The following is a 27,990-nucleotide window of genomic DNA, read 5'->3' on the forward strand; positions in this document are numbered from 1 at the left end:
GCCGCCGTCCAATGGCCGCCCGGCCTGCAGACGGGGCGTGCGCGGCGGTGTGCGTGCCAAGGGCGGGGGGGGGGAGGAGGAAGCGACTCCTGGACGGTCGGGAAGGTGAGTGGAAGCTGGGAGCAGCTCCCTTCTTTACCCCTGTAGTAGGGCTGTAGTATTATTGTTATTGTTATCCTTCTCATCTGGAGGCTTTTAAGAAGAGACTAGACAGTCACTTGTCTGAGATGGTATAGGTTCTCCTGCTTAAGCAGGGGGCTGGACTACAAGACCTCTAAGGGCCCTTCCAGCTCTATTCTATTCTTGTATTGTATTGTATTCCATTGCAGTGTATATATTATTTTATTATATATTTAATCTATTCTATTAATTTCTGCAGTGGTGCAGTGGTTAGAGTGCAGTACTGTAGTACCTCTGCTGCCTGCCATTTGTCAGTTCGATGTTCACTCGGGCCTTCCATCCTTCCGAGGTGGGTAAAATGAGGACCCACATTGTTGGGGGGGCAAGAGGCTGATACTGTAAACAGCTTAGGGCTGTAAAAGCACTATGAAGCGGTATATAAGTGCTATTGCCCTTCCTTCCTCCCTCCCTCCCCCCCTCCCTCCCTCCCTCCCTTCCTTCCTCCACAGTGATTAGAATGCCATATTGCAGGCTAACTGCCCACAGCCAGGCGTTCAATCCTGACTGCCTTCCATCGTTCTGAGGTTTGTAAAATGAGAACCCAGATTGTTGGGGGCGAAAGAGGCTGACTCTGTAAACCGCTTAGAGAGGGCTGTAAAAGCACTGTAAAGCGGTATATAAGTCTAAGTGCTATTGCTATTTCTGTTTTCTATCCTATTTTCTACATTCTATTCTATATTTAGTTCTATTCTATATTCTGTTCTATTCTGGAAATGAACCCTCTGGCTGAGCAGGTGAGTGTGGGAGCCAGGCTTGCTGGGGCTGAGCCCCACACAGGTGCTCTCTTGCCTGGGCAGGGACTCAGTCCCCAGTTCCTCTTTTATTTCATTTATAGCCTCTGCAAATTTTGGATAGCTTTTCCTCTGCAGTTTTACATCAGGCCGAGGTTTTCAATAGATGTTGAAGTAGGGAGGCTTTGCAGAGAATCTGAGTCCAAACTGACCTGATAAAAACAATTAATCAGTGACCAAATGCAAGAAGGCTCTCTTGAGGAGCAGAGTTCAATCCCAGCATATGGAGGCTTTTCTCTGGCTTCAAAATAGCATTTTTCAGAAAATGTGAAATAAGAAAAGAGAGAAAAGATAATTATGTTATTAATATTATTGTATTACTGTTATCCGCCCCCTTTTAGCACTGTTAGTTTCTGCTAGAAGCAGCAATCAGGATGGTGGTTTTGCAAATCCAGATGTGAGAAGGCAGTTGCTGAATAAGCTGTAATGTGAAGCAGCAGAAACCTGGATTTCATCCGTATTTTCGCTTTGCCGGATGACTTAGCAATTACTTTTAAGTTTCAAAAAGACACAGGATGGACTTGTTCTGGTTACATAGAGAAGTATTTTTAAACTGTGTCCCACTGAGTTCTTTTGCAAGGACTAGATAGGGTTTCATTAGGTGCTTAGGGCAAAATAGCAACAATCAACACCCCCCCCCCCCAAGAAAAACCCCAACCCTTGAATATAGCACATTTTCTGTCATTAGACCTTTGTCTCTTGATCAGGGGTTCCAGACAGGTTCCCCAGCCTGAAAAGATTTGAAAACCCTAGGACCTCCTATCTCTTGTTTGGCCTCATCTGTGTTGGCCTTTAAAAAAACCTCGCAGGCTCCAGCTAAGAATTTGACCCCTTCTGGCCAGGAAGACATCCAAGTCTTCAAGTAGGGGTATCCTGCTTGGGCGAGGAGGGGTTGACTAGATGACCTACAAGGCCCCTTCCAATTCTGTTAATCTGTTAAAGCTTCCAAAGAATCCTCGTGGTCAAGGCAAATTTAATTTTGGTAGGATTGGGGTTTCAAAGAGCAGATGCTGGCACAGAAGCAGCCCACTTTCTGGATCCAAAACCACACACTCTTTTGCCCATGGGAGCCACAGCATGCCTCTCGTGATGAATCCCCAGAGCATTGTTTCATTTTGTGCATTTGGCATTCTAATGGCTTTTGTGTCATTTTTAATGTAGGTCGGCTTGAGTTTTTTTTCTAATTTGTCCACTCTAAAATCTAGCAAAGAAATACAGGTAGCCCGTGACTTACAACCACAGTTGAGCCCAAAACCTCTGTCATTAAGTGAGATATTTGTTCATTTTATGGCCTTTCTTGCCACAGTTGTTAATGAATCACTGCAGTTGATAAGTTAGTAACCTTGTTGTTAAGTGAATCTGGCTACCCCGTTGACTTTGCTTGTCAGAAGGTCGCAAAAGATTACGTGACCCCAGGACACTGCAACCGTCATGAATATGAACCAGTTGCTAAGCCTTTGAATCCTGATCACATGATCATGGCGAAGCTGCAAAGGTAACTTTGAAAAATGTGCATAAGTCACAATTTTCAGTGTCACTTTTTGAATGGTCACCAAACAAACTGTTGAAAGTCGAGGACTACCTGTGTATGGCCTGGGTGTAGAATGTTTAAGATATACTGTATGTATGTATGTATGTATGTAAGTATCTATCTATCTATCTATCTATCTATCTATCTATCTATCTATCTATCAATCAATCAGTGGTGGGTTCCGGATTCTGTTCCAACTGGTACGGTTGGAATGGGCCCAACAGCGTCCACATGGACGCTGCTCAGCGGAGCGTCGCACAGGTGTTGTATGTGCCATGTGCATGCGCGGAAGCCTTAAAAGACAGGTAAGGAACTCGGGCGGGCGGGTGGACCTCCAGAGCACCGTACCGTACCGGTATCCGATGCTCCGGGCAGTCTCTGGTACTCCCGTACTGGGGCATACCACCTGCAACCCAATACTGGTATGTATGTATGTATGTATGTATGTATGTATGTATGTATGAAGCTGTATGGGAAAAATGTCAAACCCTCTAAATTATTGATTCCCCCCCCCCCCCCGGACTGGAAATCGGGATCCAGATTGCTGTGTGGAGAAATTGTTGCTCTTCAAGCAAAGCTACACAACCGCTGCTGCCTCCAGAGCTGACGATTTTGAAGAGCTGATAATTGTAGCATGGCTTCCTCCAAGCCTATAGGCAAGTTCTGGGAATGGGGCAAGAACATCTTCTGTGTGGGGAGGAATTACGCAGCCCATGCCAAGGAGTTGAAGAATGCCCTCCCCACTGAGCCGCTCTTCTTCCTCAAGCCCTCCTCGGCCTACGTCAGGGAGGGCCGTCCCATCATCCAGCCCTACTATTGCAATAAGCTGCACCACGAGGTGGAACTGGGCGTGGTGATTGGGAAGAGAGCCCAGACCGTCCCTCAGGAAGCAGCCATGGGTCACGTGGCAGGCTACGCTCTCTGCCTGGACATGACAGCCAGGGACACTCAGGAGGAGTGCAAGAAGAAAGGGCTCCCTTGGACTCTGGCCAAAGGATTCAATACCTCCTGTCCAGTAAGTGACTTTGTGCCCAAGGAGAAAGTCCCAGATCCACATCGGTTGAAGATCTGGCTAAAGGTGAATGGAGAGTTGCGTCAAGACGGGGACACGTCCGACATGATTTTCCCCATCCCGTACATCATCAGCTACATCAGTGGAATTGTCACCTTGGAAGAAGGAGATATCATCTTAACGGGATCCCCCGAAGGAGTTTCAGCTGTGCAAGAGAACGATGAAATAGAAGCTGGGATCGAGGGGCTGCTGAGCATACGCTTTCATGTGGCACGGCAGAAAAGCCGGCCCTGATGTGTGGAAGTTCCTTTTCTCTGGAAGCAACTAAGGAGATTCTCAGTCATCCGGGTCGTGGTTGTTCCAAAAGGTGTTTTTTCAAAAGGCAAGTGGTTGGTTTTTCCTTGAAGATGTTTCACTTCGAAGATGAAAAAGCACCTTCCTTCCCCGCTCCGAGATGGAAAATAGGAGGCTTTCAGAATGATATCTCCTTCTCTCACACAGAGTGCCACCCACAGTGATCCCAACCTATTGTGTACCAGATACAGTGACTTTATTTCAGATAAATTAAACCAGAATATAGCAATATACTGACAAACATAAACCAGTTGCCTCATTGGAGCAGCTTAAGTAAACCTTAATACTGGAAGCCTTTTGCTATGATTTGCAGATAAGATATCCTGGCTGTATCCCTTTGGCAAGCTCAAGTTTAGAAGCTATATTGGTTGTCTATTTCCTATTTCTGGCTTGTCTGGAAAAGGCCAGCCTGTAACTATAAATAAAAAGCCTATATATTTTTAAGACTGCAAAACACTTCATATCCTATAGTTATAATCTACCTTCCTTAAAACCGTAACCAAGTAATGAAGAAATTTTGCGGCAAATTGTATTGTTTGGAAATTGTATTTTATATGATGAGATTTTAAAAGCACTTTGAAATGAAGCCAAAACATGTCTCCTTTTCTCTCTGAATAAATGCCACTCAGTTCATAATATTACTTGCCGGTTATCTATGAAACAAAATATAGTTAGCATTTTTGCAACACTGGTCATAGATATATTTTCTCTGTTGAACACTTAAAGTAGGGAAATGGGGAAGTGTTGAGGAAGGACTCTCCTTCATGACACTTAATAAGTTCATGGCTTGTGCAACACATGAAGATGGTGCTTCTGTCCCAGCTGAAACTCTTAACTACTGAACCATCTCTCGCTACAAAAAGTCCTGAATATTCTTCCTTTTTGAGGTTATCTGAAATTAAACATGCTTGTGAAGAATATTGAAAACATATATTCCTTCCACATTATAATGGAGAACTAAATTGGAAAGTGAAACAAACCCTTCAAAGCCAGATAAAATCTTGCCACCTTAATAAAGTATATTTTACAAGCCTTTGTATGGAGGCTGCATTCTCCTCTACAGATGTCATTTTGCCCTGTTATAATAAAATAAGAATTCCTTCCATTTGTTCTAAAGATGCATAATGTTATTTTCCTTTTTCAGGCAAGTTTTGACAAGCCTCCACTGGATCTGCTAGGTTGCAAGAAAGCAGTTTCACTCTTAGCCCAGTTCGTGCTGTGGTAGAAAAAATAACCTATGGAAGTAAATGTACAAATCATCATTTTTAAAGATTTTCTCTCCTTTTTACTAGGTTCACAGGCTGAACATTTTATGTTATGCATGTTTCATAAATAGTATTTATTAGAAAAGGATGGAAGCCATTTGTATCTCCTAATATCTCCTTATACTGCTAGAGAATCTTGACAAAATATTTGAACAGTGACACACATACATTTAGTAATTTGTAAACATTCTGTACTACTGTGTGGTTTAGAAAAAACTTGGGGTTTTTTAAATTTCTGGATACTGTGTTCCAAAATATTGTAGACATGTCTTTTTCTTGCAGATCAAAGTTTTTTATTCAATGGGAAAAACTGATCATAGATTTTGAGATGTTAGTATACTGGTCAAATTGTAAGAAATAGTGATATCTTTAGGACTGTATTATTGTGTAATTATATTCATAACAACGTGGAATCACAGGTGATGTTGACTCTCCTATGCATCAAATCTCTTCCCAAGAACTTAGGATGTCATATAGAGACTTACAAATATTTGCTTAGTGACCGTTACACCACCACTGAAAAAAGTGAGTTATGACCATTTTTCACACAACCATTGCAGTATCTCCATAGCCACGCAATCAAAATTTGAATGCTTGGCAACTGGTTAGTATTTATGACAGATGCAATGTCCTGGGGTCATGTGATCTCCTTTTACAACCTTCTGACAAAGTCAATGAGGAAGCCAAATTACCATGTTATTAACTTAACAATTGTAGCGATTCACTTAACAATTATGGCAAGAAAGGTCGTAAAACGAGGTAAAACTCAGTTAACTGTCTTGCTTAGCAACAGAAATTTTGGGCTCAGTTGCGGTCATAAGTCGAAGACTACCTGTGCTGCAACATGATAATTTTTACAAATGTTCCAATGAATCATTTTGGTGACTGTGATGGTTTTTTTTTTTATAATCAGTTTATGCAATCCTCTTGCACAAACTGAGTATATGATCTACTGTTTCCTCTGCTTCTTTGCACAATCCCCACTTTAATGATTTTATGATGATGGTGATGATGATTACTCTTATTATTAGATATATAAACTCAAAGCAGCAAACATATTTAATATTTCTGCCTCATATTTCCCCATAATAACCTGCATGAATTGGGATTGGGCTGAGAGACAGTGAGTGGCCCATCCAGCTGGCTTTCACAGCTAAAGAAGGCCTAGAATTCAGCCTTTTAGTTTTTAGATCAACATCTTAATCACTCCATCTACATGGCTCTTCTATATTTTATCATGCTTCATTATTATTTATTATACTGATACTTACCTTAAAGTAAATTTTGCTTCTTTCTAGAAGGAGTTGCCATTTTAATGTTGTCTTTTGTGTCTCTGTCAGAGCTTGAAATTCTTGGACCTAGTGGAGTGATCACAGATCAGTTTGTTAAAAATAAACGTAGGTTTGCTATCAAACATAATTCAACAATAAAATGTTCATGTCCAGAATGTGGTATAATTATCAGAAAGTTAAATTTTCTACAGGGCAAATAAAGCAGTAAATGCAATTTTCAAAGTTTCTCTGGAAAGAAAATACATTAAAATGAATCAAAATTATTAAACATCAGTAATTACCACTTCAATATAAACACTACTTCAGAAATAAATTATTTTTATCCAATTGATTGCTATAGAATCGTCATAATATATGTGAAGCAAATCTCTTTGTTTGTATCCTGCCTTTATTACTTTTAGAAATAATTTGGGAACATATCCAATACACCTTTGTCTACTATTTTCCCCACAACAACAACCCTGTGAGGTAGGCTGGGCTGAGACAGCGTGACTAGCCCAAAGTTACCCAGCTGGTTTTCATGGCTAAGACCAAACTGGAATTCCTGGACTTTCTAGCTTGGTGCTTTAACCACTAGGCTAAACTGGCTCTAATGAAGTCTTTTGATATCTAACTTGTGATAACTACCATAATAGTGATGCTTTGTGAAATTATTAAGAGTTTAGAAAATTTAAGCTGGAATAGCGCTTAATTGAACGATGCCCACTTCATTAAATACAGCAGATTTACAAGCCTTTTGGTATCCACAAATTCACATTATCTGAATTGGCCTCAAGCATTGATGAGAGATTCCAGGATTTTTACTGGCATAACAAACCTAAAAGAATAAATTCAGGAAGTAGGAAACTATTTCCTATGTTCTTACCGTGTGACCTAAAGTTTCTTCTGCTATTGTATCTGAGAGACTGCAAAAGTGAAGAGTTCCTGTATGGTCAGTTAGGTCAACTAGTAAATCAAAGCTGGCAAACATTGGCACAGTGTCAGCTAAGGAGTTAGTGCTGCTACAAAAAGAACATGTATTTGTCTTTTCATTGATAACATAGTGGCATTTAACACTACAAAGGAAAAAAAGGAAACATTAATAGGTATACAGTTAACTGATTTTCAAATGGATTTTTCTGTGTTATAGCTCTTTTTTTTTCAAATTAAGCAGACTGATGAATGGAAAGCAGTTTAACAGTTGAATCCATAATCAAAGGAGATAGTAGACTTCACTGAATAGATTAAAGCAGAAGCTGGGTAACCATCTGGCAGGCATGCTTTAATTAGGCTTACTGCACTGAGCAGGGGGTTAGATTGCAGGGCCTAAAGAGTTTATTTCAATGTACAAACTCAATGGTTTTCCAGGCTAATTTGAAACTGAGAAGAAATAAATGTCCACAATGCTACCCAGTTTCCCTTAATGAGGTGCTTACCATTTGTTTCGTATTACTTTACTTGATTCATTATCAATATTCAATGAAGAAATGTAAGCAAAAATAATGCCATAAAATGGTTCTGGCTTTCCTTCATTTTGCAAAGTTTTCATCTTTAATTGTTCCACTGTATAAACGTCAACTATTGTCTGCACTATAGATAAGAAATGGAAAAAAAGAAAAGCACATCTGAAAACAACAGAACTTAGAGTGAAGTCTAAGACTCAAATATGAATAGGACATTCTGCAAAGCCTGGTGGCTCTAAGGGCAGTGTGATGTTATTTATTTATTTATTTATTTATTTATTTATTTATTTATTTATTTATTTATTTATTTATTTATTAGATTTTTATCCTGCCTTTATTACCTTATACTCAAGACAGGGAACATACATAATACACCTTCCTCCTATCTTCCCCACAACAACCCTGTGAGGTGGGTTGAGCTGGGCTGGGCTGGGTTGGGCTGAGAGAGAGACTGGCCCCAAATCAGCTGGCTTTCATGTAGGACTCAGTCTCCTGGTTTCTAAATCACCACTTTAACCACTACACCAAACTGTTCTCTAAATAACCCCCAAATTCCTAAAATAAGCAAATAACATACTATGATTTATAAACCAGTGGCTAGATTCATACATCATACAGGTAGTCCTCAACTTATGACTCCAGTTGAGCCCAAAATTTCTGTTGTTGAGACATTTGTTAAGTGATTTTTGTCCAACTTTACAACATTTCTTGCCTCAGTTGTTAAATGAATCACAGCAGTTGACAAAGTTAGTAACTTGGTTGTTAAGTGAATCTGGCTTCCCCATTGATTTGCTTGTTGGAAAGTCACAAAAGGGAAACACATGACCTTGGGACACAGCTACGGTCATAAGTATGAACCAGTTGCCATGCATCTGAATTTTGATCACATGATTATGGGGCTGCTGCAAAGGTTGTAACTGCGAAATACGGTCCTAAGGTGTTTTTTTTAGGGCCTTCATAACTTTGGTCATTAAATGAACTGTGGTAAATCAAGGATTACCTGTAATAAGCCATAATTATATTGTGGGTTAGCATGTTGTGTGATTTAGGAAACTTCCTCACATTTCAGTGGATATTACAATCATTTCATCATTTGTGGATATAACTAGAATTGTTATTTTTATATGAATCTGGTTTCCCAGACTGGCCTAACCTTGTATTCATAAGCCAATGCTATAGGGGCTGAATATATCTGTATTATTCTTCATTTTAAAACTATTATTTCTCTAATTTGTGCGCCTTATCCTCACAAAACATAATTTATGATCTTTTTTCATAAATAGATAAAATAGTATTTTTTAAGCAAAAAATTCCAATCAGTTATAAGGCATGGTTAGTCTTTAAAAAAAAAGGGATGCAGTGGCTCAGTGGCTAAGATGCTGAGCTTGTCGATCAGAAATATCAGCAATTCAGCAGTTCGAATCCCTAGTGCTGCATAAGCACTAGTAGCTCCCGTTACTTGTCCCAGCTTCTGCCAACCTAACCATTCGAAAGCATGTAAAAATGCAAGTAGAGTGTAAGTGATGACTATGGAAGGGATGCATAGAAATTTTGTAACCAACTGACACACTTTCTATAATTTGTCATGGAAGATGGTTTAATGTTTTTTGTTTTTTGTTCTGTCCGTTTGTGTTTGTTTAAAAAACAAATATTTAAAAAATGCAAGTAAAAAAATAGGGAAGGTAACAGTGTTCCGTGTGCCTTTGGCATTGAGTCAGGCCGGCCCCATGACCACGGAGACGTCTTCAGACAGCGTTGGCTCTTCAGCTTTGAAATGGAGATGAGCACTGCCCTTTGAGTTGGGAATGACTAGCACAGATGTGCGAGGGGAACCCGTTACTCTTTAAAAGAGAATTAACAACTAAGATCTCAATCATCGTGTAAAAACACAGACTACCAGTATTTAAAAGAACACTCACAATTTATGGAGTCTGATCTCCACTGATCTATCATTTCATCATCCAAGTCTAACATTTCTGGATTTTGTCTTATAAAGTTGAATAAAATATTGGCTTCCGCTGTATCTTGAAAAAATATTTTTCAATATAATATTAATACAAGTAAATATGGGCAATGCCACAACATATAATAACGATTTTAGATGAAAGTATTATCCATGGGGCTATACTGATGATTGGGGAACAGAGTCATTATAACTTCAAACTTATAAAATGGCCATATAAAGAAAAAATAAGACTGAGCAGGGGATTTCAATTAAATTTGCTACAATTGTTTATGAAACGTTATTTATAGTTATAGAGAGTTTTATTTCAGATCCAAACCACTGACTTTAAATTCCCAAACTTCTGTTCATTAAAAGAACTAGAATAAGGCATTTATGATACTTTAAGCCGAACTTAAGAACAATTACTTACCAGGGTTAATAGTAATGATGGTCTTTGAGATTACAGTTGCAATCATACAGTTTCTAAATTTGTCAACATTTATTCTTATATCAGATGCAAATATTACTGAGAAAAGAAAATACAATGTGTTTTGTTATCCCAGGCAAACTTTAGATATTTTAACGAAATCTGGTAACGTTTACGAAAAATGAAAAAAATGATACCTGTTTCTTGCGGTATCCAGCTCTGTGCAAACTGGATAGATTCATTGTCCCAGCTGGAGAAAACAATAGAATTAGGTTATTATAAATAAATGCTTATTTATTTAAATGTATATGACTGTATATTAGAGAAGTATTCAAATATTAAAAACATGTAAGCATATACATACTTAATCTAGTAAATAAAAAAGAAAAACAAAACAAATACTTGATCAGATGTTTATCTACTACCTCCCTTCCTAGAAATTCATAATCGGGAGATATCCTATTAAATAAATTCTAGAGCAAATGGAAAGATCCTATCTTTTATCTTCCCATGTGCATCTGCTATGGGAAGATGCTCGTATTATTCAATAGGTAGAAGATATAATATGGGAAAACACAGCCAGACAGGTTAGATTTAAGAGGTTCAAAATATTAGGGCTGTACAGCACTTTGGATATGCTTTTTAAAAGACGTTTCTGAACATATGGAAGATATACAATATAGTACATATCTGGATTTGTTTAAAACAGTCATAGGCAGGTGATACGTTTATGTCTCCATATGCTCTGAAGCCCCTTTTTGGAATTAAATCTAAAGTTCTCCACAGCTCTCAAAAAAACTCAGAAAGCATAAGTCTAGTGAACTGTCAGCTAAATGCATTTGAAGACTGAAAAAAATGGTCATACTAACAGCAAATAGCATAGAATGCACATGTTCTTTGCCTCTCCAGGCTGCATTTTAGCTTACATTTTCCTAAAATGTTAATCTCAATTATCTATCTTGTTGTAACCCCCCGTAGATAGAAGAAAGCAGGAAATCAACTCTACAGGAACTTGGAGGTGTACTAGTTCAACCCTTTGCGCAAGGCAGGAATCCTTATTCATCCTGGACAACTGGTTGTCCAGTCCTTTCTTAAAAGTGTCCAGCAATGGAGCACCCACCACTCCAGGAGTCAAGCTGTTCCACTGACTAATTGCAGACTTGATCTACTTTTATTGAGATGTCCTGTAACAGAATCTTGAAAGTTTGTGCTGTGTCTCCCCCACCCCTTCTTATTCTCCAATGAATCAGGGAGGCATCTATCTGAGTCGCTTCCAAATGTTATCTCTTTTTTTCAGGAATACAACCCTCTTGCTAACGTTTCTTGCATATTTCCATCAAGGTAAGTTTCTTTACTTTTTATACTTTTATGTGAACAATAGAATTAAAAACCTTCCCCTCCCCCCATTTAAAAGCTTATAGATGCAGCAGCCTCCCTTTCTCTATAGAGAGTTCTGGATGCAGAACTTTTCTTGATGTGGTAACTCAAATGAAAGGTGTTTTTATATTCAAAGTTCTAAGAACCTTATGCCTTAATAAATCCTTTATTTCACAAAGATCACACAGTTAGCAGGCTTGGTTAGTGATAATTGTATGCATTTCTACCCATTGTTGCTTCACAGCAGAATAGAGGGGAAGCTGAAGAAGCTTCTTAGATGAGAAGCAAAACGTCTTCAAAAGAAAAACAAGAAAGTCCAGTTGCCTCTTGAAAAAGCACCTTTGGGAGCATAAATTCCCAAAAGTAATGTCTTTTTCCCTTCTAAGATTAAGTCTAAAGCAATATATCTTCCGAAGGGATCTGCTTCTATTAATTCAGCTTTCATATCTTTTCTTAAGTATACAACTATACCATTCTTCTTTTCCATAGCAGAAGCTGCAAAATGTTGACCAAGTTTTGAGTTGATCAAATATTTTTGATCAGTTGACTTGATATGAGTTTCTTGCAAACAAATTACATCGTTCTTAAACTGTTTGAGATAATGAAATATTTTCTTCCTCTTCTGTGGAGAGTTCAGTCCGTTGACATTCCATGTTAAAATCTTAGTTGTCATCTTTGGTTGGTTGAAGCATTTTTAGAGCTTCCTGCACGGCCTGTTTAACCTTAGGTCTAGCTCCTCCCACTGCTTCCAGATTTGTTATTGTAGTTCCTTGATCGATGGCCGATGATTGTTGATGCTGTTGCTTTTTAGCTTGTTTCTCCATACGTCTAGTAGTCATGCGGCTAGGTCTTGGTTCCATAGCACCTTGCACTTCTAGAGAAGAGAGATGCTCCATCTTGTCTGGTGGTTGTGTAGTTTGCTGTCTATCCTGTCCTTCTTGTGGTCTTTCTCTAGGTCCAGATGGTGCAGGGTGTCCGGCCTTCAATATATTATAATAAAAATCTCGGGCTTTCCATACAGAGTTGAGGCGGTACCTTTGCTTATCAAATGTAAATATGATGCCGAATGGTGCATCCCATCTATACTGTATCTGACGATTTCTGAGTTCTTCGACCAAAAAAACGTAGTCTCTCCTGGCTCTTAACATTTGAGGTGGTATCTCTTTCAAAACAGCCAGGTCTTGACCGCCAATTTGAAGCTTAGTGTTATAAGACGCTTGCAGTACCATATTTCTAAGCTCTCTTGTAGTAAAATATATAACGATGTCTCGAGGAAGCTGCTTCTGCTTTGCCAGCCAGGAGTTAACGCGGTAAGCTTTGTCAATTTGCCAGTCTTGGTTGGTCCCTGGTCTTCCCATCAGGCGGTCAAAAGCTTCCGATAGGATCTGTTTCAGGTTCTCCTGTTTCTCCTCACGCAGCCCCCTTACTCTTAATGCGAACTCCATTTGTCGGTACTGTATCATAATAATTTCTTTTTCAGCATTTTCCACTTTTTGTTCCACCACCTCTGTTTTCAATGTCAAGTTAGCATTGGCATCATTAAGAACCTCTAGAGTATCTTCCACTCCAGAAATATGTTCTGTTAATACAGTTACAAGACTCAGCATATCGTCTCTAATTTTATCAACCTTAGCCTCAAATTTCTCATACAGCTCCTGTTTAAGTCCTTTTATTTCACTTTTAATTTCTTCTTTCATTTCTTTTATTTCCTCTTTTCTCTCCTCTCTATTATCTCTAAATTTATCTTCCATTTTAATTGTCTGTGCATTAAGAGCCTCGCTTAGATTACTCAGGAAAATTCTTTCGTTAACACATCCCCAGCAGGGGGCGTAGGAAGCGGAGGCTGCAGCTTTGTGCCAGGCACTGAGGATATGCCCCTGGAAGTAGAGGGTGACGACTTCAAGTTAATATTTGGTTTTGAGGCCATTTCAAAATTTATCTGCCTGCAGTTAATAAAACTCTATTGCCTGAATATGCAGCTTTAAGTAAAGAGGCTTTTATTTTGAAGTTTAAGGCTTGGCAAAACTTTCAGTGAGTAAACATTGTAACAAGACCGTTCAGCAGATTCATCACCATTTAACTTCCAGATAAGCAAGGTTAATGAAGGAGTAAAATTCTTCTATTGTGAAACCAAAACATATGATAAGCAATCTCTTTTGTTTTGAATTCTTGTGAGGATTAGCAAAAAGTGTTCATTATTACCGGAGAAACCAGCCTGCTCGGCGCCATTTTAAAAGCCTCTGAGTAAATAATTTTTCGGAGGAGAAAAAGAAAAGAAGCTAAAATATTGATAAGCAATTATTGTCCACGCAGTAAACGGATTCAGCTCGTGATAAGATTAAATCAAACAAAACTTTGATCAGAGTGGGGGAGACCTACTTTGTCCTGCACAAGGCAGTTTGAAGTTCCCAGCACGGACAGCCGTTCTGCCTTGGGCTAGCCCCCCTTTCCTTGCAAGCACAAAAGCTGCAAAAATCGAAGAGCATTTGCCAGCAAAACAGTTTCTTCTTTCCTTCTTGCCTGAAGGATAAGAAAACCTGATAAGACGTCAGATGGAAGATCCTCTAAACAGGTACGTAGCCAGGAATTCGGAGGCAGCTGATTTTTTGCTGCCACCACCAGTAGGCTCCTCCCAGGAAGCCCCCAGTAGGCTCCTCCCAGGAAGCTCCCAATCAACAGCAAGATAGATTCTATAGAAATCTTCATGCTAAATTGTACAGTGGGACTATAGTTCCTGTATACTATTGGGTGACTGGAATGGAGTGATAGACACTAAGAGAGATAAGAAGATTTCCCGCCTAAATACCAAGATGCGAGCAAAGTTACCCAAATCTTTCTTTGACATTATGGATGATTTTGAATTGAGAGATATTTGGCGAGAAAGAAATGCAGAGGAATATGACTTCACTTTCTTCTCGGACAGGCATCAATCCCTCTCAAGGATTGATTTTATTCTAACCACTAATGATTTGCTTTCTAGGGTCAAGAAAACAAAGATTGCAGCTAGGGTCCTTTCGGACCATAACCCAGTTGGATGGAGTTGGGAAGGGTAGTGCAGGCAAGAAGGTCTTGGAGATTGAATGAAAACTTATTAGATATGAAAAGTATATTAATGATTGTAAAAAATTACTATCTGAATATTTTGTTTTGAATATGAATAAGGGTACATCTATGGAATTTGTATGGGACGCAAGCAAAGCGTATATGAGAGGAGTTTTGATGAATATAAATAAAACACATAGAAATAAGCAAGGGTTAAAACGAACAGAACTGGAAGAGGAAATTAAGAGAAAAGAGCTGGAGTTAACAATGAACCCAGACGATACAAAGGTTAAGGAAGCTATTAACATATTAAAATCTCAATTTGACATGTTGATCTCTGACCAGGTAGGTACTAATTTATTATATGCAAAACACAATACTTTTTGTAATGCAAACAAACCTGGCAGATGGTTAGCTTATCAGATTAGGAAAAAAAGGAAAACTCGAAATATATCTAAACTGATTTATAGAGGGAAGGAGGTGTTTCAACAGGAAGAGATTCAAAAGGCTTTCTGGGAATTTTTTACAGAACTGTATAAAGGGGATAAAATTAATTGTTTAGACATAGACAAATATTTAGACAAAGAGAAAATACCTTCAGTTAGAGAAGAACACAGGCAAAAATTGAATCAACCAATAACCTCGGGGGAAATCCTGCAGGTAATTAAGCAATTAAAGTCAGGGAAAGCACCAGGTACAGATGGCTTGACAGCGGTTTACTATAAAAACTTACAGTTAGAAATGGTAGAACCTCTTAGAGAATTATTTAATATGATTCAAACGGAAGGTAAAGTCCCTCCATCTTGGAAGACAGCGTTTATATCTTTGATACCCAAAGAAGATCAAGATACTACTCAACCCAAAAATTATAGACCTATTTCATTACTGAATGTAGATTATAAAATTTTTACTAAAATATTAGCAAATAGGTTAATGTTGGTCACTCAACAATTGATACATACGGACCAAACAGGTTTTATACAAGGGAGACAGATGAAAAGTAATGTTAGATTAATTATTAATGCATTAGAATATTTGGGAAAGAACAACCAGATCCCTGCTGCGTTTATATTTTTGGATGCTGAAAAGGCCTTTGATCGAGTTAACTGGCAATTTCTGTTGAAGATACTGCAAAAAATGCAGATAGGAGATAATTTTTTACAGTCAATTAAAGCAATATACCAACAGCAAACAGCACAAATCATAGTCAATGGAAGTTTAACAGACTCTTTTCAAATTGGAAAAGGTACAAGACAGGGCTGTCCTTTGTCCCCATTATTGTTTATTATAACTTTGGAAGTATTGTTGAATAAAATACGGGGCTTGGATGGTTTAAAAGGGATCAAGATTAGGCAGCAAGAATATAGAGTCCGCGCTTTTGCGGATGATTTGGTCATAATATTGGAACAACCGCAGGAATCCAGTATGGTTTTAATGAATACGATTAATCAATATGGTCAAGTGTCGGGCTTTAAAATAAACTTAGGAAAAACCAAAATATTAGCTATAAATATGAATATTAAACAAAAGGAAGAATTAGGAGTGATGCTAGGATGTGAGGTAGTTAAAAAAGTCAAATATCTTGGAGTTAACATTTTAACTTCAAATGGGAAATTATATAAGCATAATTATGAACCACTTTGGCATAGCATACAGACAGAGATGAAAAAATGGGAGAAATTGCACTTATCTTTGCTGGGTAGGATAGCGGCAGTGAAAATGAACATTTTACCAAAATTTTTATTTCTTTTCCAAATGTTACCTATACTTAAAAAAGATGCGAACCTTTTAGAATGGCAGAAGGGTATCAACAAATTTGTGTGGGCAGGAAAGAAGCCGAGGGTAAAGATGAAAATAATGCAAGATGTACGTGAGAGAGGAGGATTGAAACTACCTAATTTAAAACTATATTATGATGCAGTGGCATTATCTGTAATTAGTGATTGGATTCATTTAACCAATGATAGAATATTGAATATTGAGGGACACGATCTGGTATTTGGTTGGCATGCTTATCTGTTATTCAACAAAAAATTGGATAAGAATTTTAAAAGTCATATTTTAAGAAATGCTTTATTGCGGGTTTGGAAGAAATACCAATATAAATTAAATGACAAGATACCCATGTGGGCAATTCCTAGACACGCAATTGAAAATATGAATACAGCACAAAAACAGGACAGAATTACTTACAGACAGCTTCTTACCTCGGAAAGGGGGGTATTACAATTAAAATCTTTAGAGGTATTAAAAGAGGAGAAGGTAGTTCAAACATGGTTCCAGTATGGGCAATTACAGGCTAGGTGGAAAATAGATCAAAAAATTGGTTTTATTCAAGTTGAGGATAATCTGTTTAAACAAATAAGAGATCAAAGCTTAATGCATATAAGAGGATATATAATGTATTAATACAGATGGATTCGGAAACAGAATTAGTTAAAGATTGTATGATAAAATGGGCTCAAAATATTGAGGAACCAATAATGTTGGATACATGGGAAAGAATCTGGGTAAGAAATGTGAAATTTACACAAGCTCAAAATCTGAGAGAAAATTTTTACAAGATGTTCTATAGATGGCATTTAGATCCTAAAAAGCTGGCTTCTATGTATCCGAATGTACAGCCTAAATGTTGGAGGTGTGGTTCTCTCGATGCTACATATTATCATATATGGTGGACCTGCCAAAAGGTTAAGGCATTTTGGATAAAAATATGGTGGGTCATGCAAAATGTTTTTAAAAGAAGGATAAAGTTTATTCCTCAGTTATTTTTACTAGGTATATGTACTGACTTTACAGTGGTAGAGACCAATTTGATTCTGCACCTGATAACTGCAGCAAGACTGTTGGTGGCGCAATATTGGAAGAAGGAAGACTTGCCTACAATCCAAGAATGGACATTGAAAGTAACAAACTTAGCTGAAATGGCTAAAATATCGGCATATCTCAAAGATCATTCAAATGAGATATATAAACGAGACTGGAAAAAATGGATTGACTATATACAAAATAAATACGGGACTAAGAAATTCCAGTTAGCCTATGCTTAAGATCAGAAATGATTTAAACTGTTAAAAGTCAGTTCAGTAAGAAGAAGCTAAGGTCAATCTAGAATGTCATTAATTTCTTTATTTCTTTTTTCTCAATAGATTTTAGACTGTGTTAGTTAAAAATCCATACCGTGTACGGGTTCTGGGAAGTCGGGGGGGGGGAAGGAGGAGGGGGGGTGGGGGGGTGGAGGGAGGGAGGGGTACACACAACAAAAAAAAATTGTACTTCAATGTCTTAATGATTGACAAATGATGACATATTTGTGTTTTTTTTTTAAAGAAAAATAAAAAAGTTCTGTTCATAATAGAAAAAGCACCTTTGGGACAACTATGATCTGGATGTCAGAGAATCTCTACAGACTTCACAGTTTTGTATTCATATAAAACGGAATTATGGCTTCAACCAGTGCTTACCATATCATTGTAAAGGAAGACTCGCTATCATCATACAGTCTTACTTCACACCTGTGGCCTTTACGCCTGTCTGAAGTAGCAAAATATTTTGTTTCACCAACCTTTGTAAAGGGGAAAAAAAGAAAAAGAAAACCTGATTTTGATCATAACATTCCATGTATATTTGTTTTGTTAAATAGAAATGTTTCTCATATTCATGGTACCACTATTCAAACTTAAACCCATTTCAGCAGGAATTAGCTATAGAAGCACTGGTTTTAATTACAGTGTTTGGGTGGATAAATGTAGAGTTTATTCTTCTCAGAGAGTCACAACCTTCTGAGAACAACTTATCAAATTGTGGGATATTATCAAATTGTGGAATATTGCTATAGGAAATGAAATGTTCTCATTTTGTCACTTATAAAACAATAAGAACTCCTATAGAATTCATTAGCAATTATTTATTAGGTAAAGGTAAAGGTTCCCCTCGCACACATAAGACAAAGTCCAGAAATGTTAGACTTGGATGATGAAATGGTAGATGAGTGGAGATCAGACTCCATAAATTGTGAGTGTTCTTTTAAATACCGGTAGTCTGTTTTTTACACAATGATTGAGATCTTAGTTGTCAATTCTCTTTTAAAGAGTAAAGGTAAAGGTTCCCCTTGCACATCTGGGCTAGTCATTCCCAACTCAAGGGGCAGTGCTCATCTCTGTTTCAAAGCCAAAGAACCAGCGCTGTCCGAAGACATCTCCGTGGGCATGTGGCCAATGACTAAACGCCGAAGATGCACAGAACGCTGTTACTATTTAGTAATTATTTATTACTAAATAGTAATTCTTATTACTAAGAAGTATTAATGGTTAACTCGCTGGTTTGATACTATCATAGATGAACATCCAACAACTGATAGAAGCTGTGCTTGACAGGGTAGCATGGAGACCACTTGCCTATAAAGTCACCAAGACATGACTGAATGATTAAAACTACGATATTACTTTAAATTCTTAGTAGCCAGATAAAGCTTTGAAATGAAAGAACTGCATATTTCAAGTAAAACAAAGTGTTTTTTATTCATATAGTTAATGCCCCGTCTCTCTCTCTCTCTCTCTTTCAATAGGCATACATACATAAGGGTTCTTTATTTTTCCCTATTCACCCAAGTCCAGCTGAAGGAAAGTTTAAACTCAATAAATGAAGGCAGGAAACTCTCACCCACCATTTCTCCCTCTTCCCTCCAATGTTAGCATTTAATAGGAGCTTATGCGTTTTTCAAAATGGTTTGTGCAGAAGAGTTTACATGGATTATGCAGGAAAGGGAGGATAAAGGTACAAGGGTGAGATTCAACTTAATTTGAATACTGCATTTAGCATTAATACTTAACCTCATGATTACTAATTAACCTATGCAGAAATTTTAACTAAACCTTTAGTACCTTACTGAAGCTGCATCTTAAATCCATGACAGTTTTATAGAATATTGTTTATAAAATATTTGATTTATGTTATTCATTAACCTTTCTCAGTGCTAAATCAAGCCAAGAGACTGCTGAGCAACACATAAAGTCTTCCTCCTAGCTTTTCTATAACCCAGTAAATTCTTATCTATACAGAAATCCATTACATTTTTCAGGCTATAATGTGGGCTCTCTTTGATTTGTTACAGATGACATGACTTACTGATTTAACAGCAGCAAGAACATTAATTATTTTTCCATCCAAGCTTTGTCCATTGGCCACAATATCCCCCAATGAGTAAAAATCTTGTGGGTTCTTTACAGGTAGATGTAACAGAGACAGCAGTCCAGTGTCTGCTTCATAGATTCTGACCACAGAGTGATTCTCACTGAGCAATAGTTTGTAACTGCTGACAAATGGGCACATAATATTTTACAACTTTTAAATACATACATATTGTACTGGTTGCATCAAACTTTTTATATTTGAATACTGTATGAGTGACATATTAAATAGCAATTTCAAATTACTTTCCTGACATCTAAACTTATTTTGACTAATTCAAAACTAAAACAAAATTACTGGAAGCACGTTGTCCCTTATGCCGTAGTTAAGCTTTGGAACAAGGTAAGCCTATCGCATATGAGGAAAAAAAATCTCATGAGAATTTTTGCAGCCCATATATGTTATGAATGCATGAGGATCTTTTAGAAGTAGTTACCAACTGATGACTCTTTAGGCTGCAGTTCTGTACCATGGATGCAAACCCAATGAAATAAACTAATAAACTGCCCCCTGTGATGGCATCATCCCCCCTTCCCCCCAGGATCTGAAGACCACAGGTTGAGAACCACTGAACAACTGTATTCAGCTTCCTGAATTGCCCACCAGGCCATTCACTGTGAAGACGGTAACATAAGCTATTGATTATCTTGGAACAAAACAAAAATAAAATAAAACAAAACAGTGCTTCCAATCCTACTGTAGATGATAATTAGGATATTTTAAAACATTTATTAACTTCAAGGTAATTCACTGAGGTACTGCATAAATATGGCATAAACTCGCAACATGTAAATGGCATAGAACAAAGAATAACAGTTGAAAGGGACATTGAAGGTTTTCCAACCCCCTGCTCAGGTAGGGTACCCTACATCATTTTGGACAAATGATTGCCCTATCCTATCTCATCTTCATGGAGCACCCACAACCTCTGAAGGCAAGCCATTCCACTGATTAATTGTTCTCACTGTCAGAAAATTTCTCTTTAATTCTAGGTTGGATATCTCTTTAACAATCTTCCACCCATTAGTTCTTCTGCTGCCCTCAAATGCTTTGGAAAATAGGTTGACCACCTTCTGCTTTGGCTATATTTTATGTCTATTTTCTGGATATGGAGAATAACACTATTACTATACTATTTTTTGATATGGATAAAAGATGAATATAGGTAAGATTTTGTCTTATGTATGGCAAGTTTTACTCGCAGTACTTTGCAGAAAAAATGCTTCTACAACATTTTGTTGCCACACTACAGAAAAAAACCCCTCTGTACTTTGATTTGGATGTTAATTACATTACTCCAATAAACCAGAAGCCAAAATAATTACACTGTACATTGTGCCTGTTCTGATATATGCAATATTCATGTAGAATATTTTCCTTAGCTTGTATACAGGTAGCCCTCGAGTAACGGCCACAATTGACCCCAAAATTTATGTTGCTAATTGAAACATTTGTTAAGTGAGTTTTGCCCCACTTTACGACTCTTCTTGCCACAATTGTTAAGTAAAGTATTGCATTTGTTAAATTAGTCACATGGTTGTTAAGTGAATCTGGCTTCCCCATTGGATTTGCTTGTCAGAAACTTGCAAATACTGATCACATGACATCGGGACACTGCAACTGTCATAAATATGAACCAGTTGCCAATCCTCTGAATTTTGATCATGTGACCATGGGAACAACGGATATACGTGTGAAAAATGGTCATAAGTCACTTTTTCCAGTGCTGTTGTAACTTTGAACTTTGAATTAGATGAACTGTTGTTAAGTTGAGGACTACCTGTATAATTGTGCAGTAATAATCCTCTGGATCTTCTGATAACAATAATCTAACTAGTCCAACCACATAAATTCTATTTTTAATTTACCTTGTTGTAGTTGGGTTAAACTTTTCTTCTTTTTCCACCTCTTTTGTCTGTACTAGAGGATTTTCAATTATGACTGTGATTTAAAAAATCAAATAACAGTTTACAAGTGGACTGACACTTGAGAAAATGACATTTCTTTTTTTTCTGGATTAAGTTTATCTCTCCTGGTTTAATTGTTCAAATGAAAGAGAGAGAAAAATAATAAAGATACTCTGGAACCAGCCTTACATCCTGGTGACTGCAGGAACCACATCCATGCAGTTTTCTTAGTCACAACAAGGATGTGATTTGCCATTGATGCTGTTTGTCATTTTCTAAAAAAAATAATCTGTCTAACCTACAGCCCTGAGATTCTGTTGTAGAATTCAAGTATCAACTAGATCTAGACTGGCTTAGGTTTTGGTGGCCAGTGAAGGTAAATGAAGTGTGGAGTAACTTTTATTTGACAGTATAGAAAATTAGGAAGAGCTGGCAATGATCTTAATATACACATAAAATAATTACCAGAAATAAAAAAATAATAACATTAAATAATATTATATTTTAAGTCTCCAGGCTCGCATAATAAAATTTTATTGAGAAGCATTGGGGATGTTTTAAAGATTCATTTAGTCTAGTGAAAATAATTAAATGAAAGAAAGGCTGGGCAACGTATAATACTATGTATGTATTTTATTCAAAAATAATTCCCGTTGTGTCAATGGGAATTACTAGGCTATTCCCACATTCACTGTAGGGGATGACTCCAATTACTTTTATACTTATGAAACATTTTAAAAGTAAAAACATAGTACAACGATCTAAGAAGGAATATGGGAAATTATGTTCTAAATTTATATGTCTTCATGACAGCTTCACTAATCAGAATATGTGGATATAACTTCTTTCAATTAGTCTAACTGAAAAAATTGGTTCCAGTTAAACAGGTCGGTAATTCCTTGAAGAAAAACACCCTAAGATCACAGCCACATTATACTGATTTAAGAAAGAGAAAAACATATTGAAATATGTTCAGAATAAATTCCATCTTACCACAATCACCAAGTCTAAAGCTTTCTGAAAGTGATTTAATATAGTCCTCTCTTCCCCAGGAATTCACATTTATGAACCATGATGGGGAATCACGAATGGTAAAACAAAAAGTATATCGTTCTGATCCAATATCTGCAGAGAGGGGTATATTTAAGAACCCTATTTAAAATTTGAATTTGGTGTGAGACACATAATATACAGTAAATGATATTTTGTCTGCTATTACAAAACTTAAACCATGCTATGAATAATGGTTTTGAATCAAACTGAGTTCTGGAAACAGAGAAATTAAGATACAAGCAGCAGCAGCAAAGAAGAAGAAATGCTACACAGGTAGTACTCAATGTACGACCACAATTGAGCCCAAAATTTATGTTGCCAAGTGAGATATTTGTTCAGTGAGTTTTGCTCCATTTTACGACTTTTCTTGCGACATTGGTTTAAGTGAATCACTGCTGCTGTTAAATTAGTAACAAACATGTTAAGTAAATCTGGTTTGCCTACTTAATTTGCTTGCCAGAAAGTTGCAAAAGGGAATCACATCACCCCAGGACACTGTAACCGTCATAAATAGAAATCAGTTGCCAGATGTTTGAATGTAAATCACATGGCCATGGGGATGCTGCAATGGTCATAAATGTGAAAAATTGTCATAAGTCACTTTTTCAGTACAGTTGTAAATTTGGATGGTCACTAAGTGAACTGTTATAAATTGAGGACTACCTGTACTATAAATGTTGATATATGAGGAATTAGAATGCAAATATTGCAGGGCAATCTCATTCATACCACTAGAGGTCACCATAATTTTAAAACTTTCTCTGGAATGAGAAGAAAAAGTTTAGGAAAAGAAACTAGTATGAACTTTAGTATTGAATTTTATAATGAATAAAATGTTTTGCTTATGTTCATTGCTTCAAAAATATTGAATTATTATTATTATTACTACTACTACTAAGGAACAGGTATATATCCTTAAGTGTACTGAGAGACACATCAACAAAAATGACAGATATGGGGGAAACTTTCTCCCCTTAACTTCTTATCACCAGTTGAATATAGTAGAATAGGGTTGGAAGGGACCTTGGAGGTCTTCTAGTCCAACCCCTTGCCCAAGGCAGGAGACATTATTTTATCTCAGACAAATTGTCCAATCTTTTCTTGAGAACCTCCAACAATTGAGCACTCACAACTCTGATAAGCAGGCCGTTCCCATGATTAATTGTTCTCACTGTCAGGAAATTTCTCATTATTTCTGGGTTGGATCTCCCTCTGACATGTTTTTACCCATTGATTCTTGTCCTACCTCCAGGGGCATCAGAGAATAAGTTGACCCCACCTTTCTGTAGCAGTTCCTCAAGTATCAGAAGACAGCTGTCATGTTATCCCTAATCCTTCAGTTTAGCCTCTAGACTCCTTATCATTTTTGTTACTCTTCTCTGAATTCTTTCTAGGACCTCAGCATCTTGTTTTGTATCTTGGTGACCAGAATTGGACACAGTATTCCAAGTGTGGCCTCATTAGTATAGTATAGGAGGAGCCATGGTGGCGCAGTAGTTAAGGTGCAGTACTGCAGGCTACTTCTGGCAGTTCAAATCTCACCAGGCTCAAGGTTGACCCATCCTTCCGAGGTCAGTAAAATGAGGACCCAGATTGTTGGAGGCAATATATTGACTCTGTAAACTGCTTAGAGAGGGCTGAAATCACTGTGAGGTTGTATATAAGTCTAAGTCCTCTCCTTCCTTCCTTCCTTCCTTCCTTCCATCCATCCATCCATCCATCCATCCATCCATCCATCCATCCATCCATCTTGTTAGAATGCAGTACTGCAGGCTAATTCTGCTGATTGCCAGCAATTCAATCCTGAGTGGCTCAAGGTTGACTCAACCTTCCATCCTTCTGAGGTCAATAAAATGAGGACCCAGATTGTTGGGGGCAAGAGGCTGACTCTGTAAACCGCTTAGAGAGGGCTGTAAAGCACTATGAAGTGGTATATAAGTCTAAGTGCTTATATACTGTAGAGTGTTACTATCACTTCTCATGATCTTATATTACTTGTGCCAAAAGTGAAATAGCTATTGTCATTTCAACATAGATTGTACAGAAAAGATTGCACCAATTTTTTTTAAATTAGTCAAGACACTAACGGAAAGATAGAGCCTGGGAAACTGAGAATAAGATACTTAAAAACCACTTTACTTTTTCTATCCGGAAAGCCTTTGGCATCTGTTTTCCCAATCACCACACCAATTATATTCTATGGAGAGAGAAAAAGAGATTGCAGAATATAAACATCAAATACAGATGTACAGGATGGATTTTTTTTCACAGACTCTCTATATTCCTTCATTAATTAAAAACATGTTTTAACTATTTTAACATACTTGACAGAAACATTAATTTATTAACAGAAGTCATTCTTGCAATATACAAAAAGATGTGTGAGAAATAATAGGGACATTATTATTATGAATAAGAAATAGTAATATAAGTAACCCTTTTAATGGTAGTGAATGAATAACAGAAATGATGATGGCACTAATTAGGAGGAGGGGAACTGTGTCCACTTAATAAAGGCTTGTAGTTTTTTGTACATTCCAGGAAGTAATGGTGGGTGGTCCTAATTCTTCACATGTTTAATATAACTCACATTTTATTTTGCCTCCATGAACTTTCAAGAATGGATTATTTCAAGGACCAACTTCCTATTATATTCAAGCATGTGTAAATCAACAAAAAAAAACCTAAAAGCAGCTTCTAAGCGTTCATGTGTGAACAGATGAATATCCAAATTAGAGGAACAACATTACTATTTTCATTTATGAGTTAAAGCTATTCTGAGCTTGTTATTTAATCAATTTTTTACTTTGTTGTCCAGCTGCAGAAGGATTTGTTTAAGTAAATATATGCAGTTTTTATGAGTATGTCATAGATATAAAATGTTTCAAAGAATTTAAACAATCAATAATTTTATTTCTCTTAATTTCCAGCACTGGTAAACACAATTAACAAGTACTGAAAAACAGTCGCTTAAATTTCTGTGACCATTTTAGTCACTAGGTGGAGCAAGAAAACAATTCCTCCATTTATCTGGATGAGTTCATTCAGAGTATCTGTGTTAATAAAATATAATTTCCTCAAAGTATCCAAAAGTTACTTTTTAAAACATATTCTATTAATCTACATTCAAAATGTTTCCTACTCACAGTAATTTAATTAGATGGCAGCATATCCTGTGCATTATTCTACTGATAATAAAAGAACTGGTTCCTGGAATCCAAAATGTCATTTAATGCTTTAGGACTTACAACAGTATTTACTTCAAAGACTTCTTAAATTTTATCTTTATAAAATTATTTAGTCTCTTTTAAGCAAGCAAAATCCCATAATTCAAAATTAAAAGCATGAGATCTATTCCTAAACCTTTTGTATATATCTTTAATTTTGAGTGAATGATTCCCAAATGTGTACAGTTGGGATTGTAGCCACATTGTTCAGCTAATCAAGGGGAAAAGAAAAAAACTTCTGTGTCCATTTGCCAAACAACTCTTTGTTATTTTTCTTTTCTGTCTTCAAGTAACATTATTTAGAGTATTGGATACAATATTTGCATAATTTAAAACAGTGACTTAGTGACCCAATTATATATTCTTTCTTTGAAGTAATGCTTTACAATGTAGTTTTCTGGAGCTAGTTGTTTACTTTTAAGGAAACACATGCATTTACACATACCCCTATTTAACTATTGGCTACTAACTTCCTAAAAGATGAATCAGATTGAAAGCAAGATTTGTTTACCAAGTCAAATGACAAAAAAACTAGGTTCTGGCTCAGTCCTTTTTCTAATACTTAATCTCTTCTCATTGCTGTAAAATAAATAAACCCTTCTGGACATATATAACTGATCCATGATTCCAATACTTTGGAAATGTTTATGTGATTACAATGTGGTAATTACAACAACCCAGGCTGGAAACCAGAAAACTGTGAATTCTAGTTCTGCCTTAGGCATGAAAGTCAGCTAGGTGACTTTGGGCCAGTAACTCTCTCTCAGCCCAACCTACTTCACAGGGTTGTTGTTATAGGAAAAATATGAAAAGGAAGGAGTATTAGGTATGCTCACTACCTTGAATTATTTATAAACACAGTAAAGGTGGGGTAAAAATAAAAATTAACTTTATAAAAACTATGGCTGAATGGTATCCTTTAATTTCTGTTAGAAGGAAATTGATAATCTGATTTTGTATCAAATCAACCAAGGGTTCGTGCCGATAGTATACATACCACACAAGTGATTTGGGGTGCCATAAAAAAGGAAAAGTTTAAAGAGCCCTCAGACAGGACAATTACTTTCTTTCTACAGAAGCAATTATCTATGTTAACGGTGAGATAGAAATAAAGATGAGTTATGCAAAACAATGAAATTTTGAGTTTATAAGTAAACCAGGAAAATGGTTGGCATATGAGCTGCACAAAGAAAAACAAAAGAAAGTGATACTAATGTTACAAGAAGGAAACATTGTAATAACAGATAATGCAAATACGCAGAAAGTGTTTTACCACTATTATTCTACTTTATATAAGAGTCCAGAAATTTCTTTGGAAAAATGATTATTTATATAAACAGAATTTACCAAAGATTACAGAGAATCAGTAATTTTGAATGTATCTGTAAGAATAACAGACCCACTGATTGCTCCATCGAGATTTTGCCTGGGGTAGCGCTTCCAAAACCCCAAATATATTCTATGTCACCCAGGGAGATGGAAGAAATGAGGAAGTTTATTGACAAGAACTTGCAAAGGGGTTTCATTGAACCAGCCAGACCCAAGGTGGCTGCCCCTGTACTATTCAGAGAGAAGAAAGATGGCTCTCTTCGTCTCTGCGTGAATTTTAAAAACCTTAATTCAATCTCATCCCAAAATCTCTACCCTTTGCCTCTGATGAAGGACATGCTGGCCCAACTGGGGAAGTGCCGCATTTTTACTAAACTGGACTTACGGGAGGCATACTATAGGGTCCGAATTAAGGAGGGGGACGAGTGGAAGACTGCTTTCAACTGCCCCCTGGGTTGTTTCCAGTTCCGTGTAATGCCCTTTGGCCTGCAGGGGGCACCTGCAGTCTTCATGCAGTTAATTAATGAGGTTTTGCATGACCACCTCTACAAGGGTGTTATCGTGTATTTGGATGATATCCTTATTTACACGCAAACACGCGACGAACACGCCAAGTTGGTCCGCAC

The 27,990-nt window shown here is 37.1% G+C and overlaps 2 protein-coding genes across 3 annotated transcripts; one reads left to right on the forward strand and one right to left on the reverse strand.

Moving 5' to 3' along the window:
- Window positions 1–64: 64 nt before the first annotated feature.
- FAHD1 (fumarylacetoacetate hydrolase domain containing 1) lies at window positions 65–4,454 on the forward strand. Of its 2 annotated transcripts, XM_032230142.1 has the most exons (3): window positions 65–105; window positions 380–469; window positions 3,043–4,454. In XM_032230142.1, the coding sequence occupies exon 3, from the start codon at window positions 3,137–3,139 to the stop codon at window positions 3,806–3,808; it is 672 nt and encodes a 223-aa protein (XP_032086033.1). In that variant the 5' UTR covers window positions 65–105; window positions 380–469; window positions 3,043–3,136; the 3' UTR covers window positions 3,809–4,454. The 2 variants fall into 2 exon arrangements, with proteins under 2 accessions (XP_032086033.1, XP_032086034.1); XM_032230143.1 differs by lacking the exon at window positions 380–469.
- MEIOB (meiosis specific with OB-fold) lies at window positions 3,931–27,450 on the reverse strand. Its single transcript, XM_032231034.1, has 13 exons — window positions 27,439–27,450; window positions 24,948–25,005; window positions 22,749–22,880; window positions 21,717–21,789; window positions 19,786–19,972; window positions 18,123–18,223; window positions 10,437–10,489; window positions 10,243–10,338; window positions 9,787–9,891; window positions 7,841–7,994; window positions 7,291–7,480; window positions 6,405–6,491; window positions 3,931–5,103 (listed from the first exon to the last, which is right to left on the reverse strand). The coding sequence occupies exons 1-13, from the start codon at window positions 27,448–27,450 to the stop codon at window positions 4,996–4,998; spliced, it is 1,356 nt and encodes a 451-aa protein (XP_032086925.1). The 3' UTR covers window positions 3,931–4,995.
- Window positions 27,451–27,990: the final 540 nt, after the last annotated feature.

Source organism: Thamnophis elegans, chromosome 14, assembly GCF_009769535.1.
Source record: "Thamnophis elegans isolate rThaEle1 chromosome 14, rThaEle1.pri, whole genome shotgun sequence".
Taxonomy (NCBI): domain Eukaryota; kingdom Metazoa; phylum Chordata; class Lepidosauria; order Squamata; family Colubridae; genus Thamnophis; species Thamnophis elegans.

Bases quoted from the DNA above. Each gene is read 5' to 3' on its own strand.
- FAHD1 (XM_032230142.1), top strand. From the start codon at position 3,137: ATGGCTTCCTCCAAGCCTATAGGCAAGTTCTGGGAATGGGGCAAGAAC.
- MEIOB (XM_032231034.1), bottom strand. The intron at 19,973-21,716 runs GTAAATTAAAAA...CCCATTTGTCAG, and splicing joins TTTAACCCAACTACAACAAG to CAGTTACAAACTATTGCTCA. The intron at 7,481-7,840 runs GTAAGCACCTCA...TTTCCTTTGTAG, and splicing joins AAAGTAATACGAAACAAATG to TGTTAAATGCCACTATGTTA.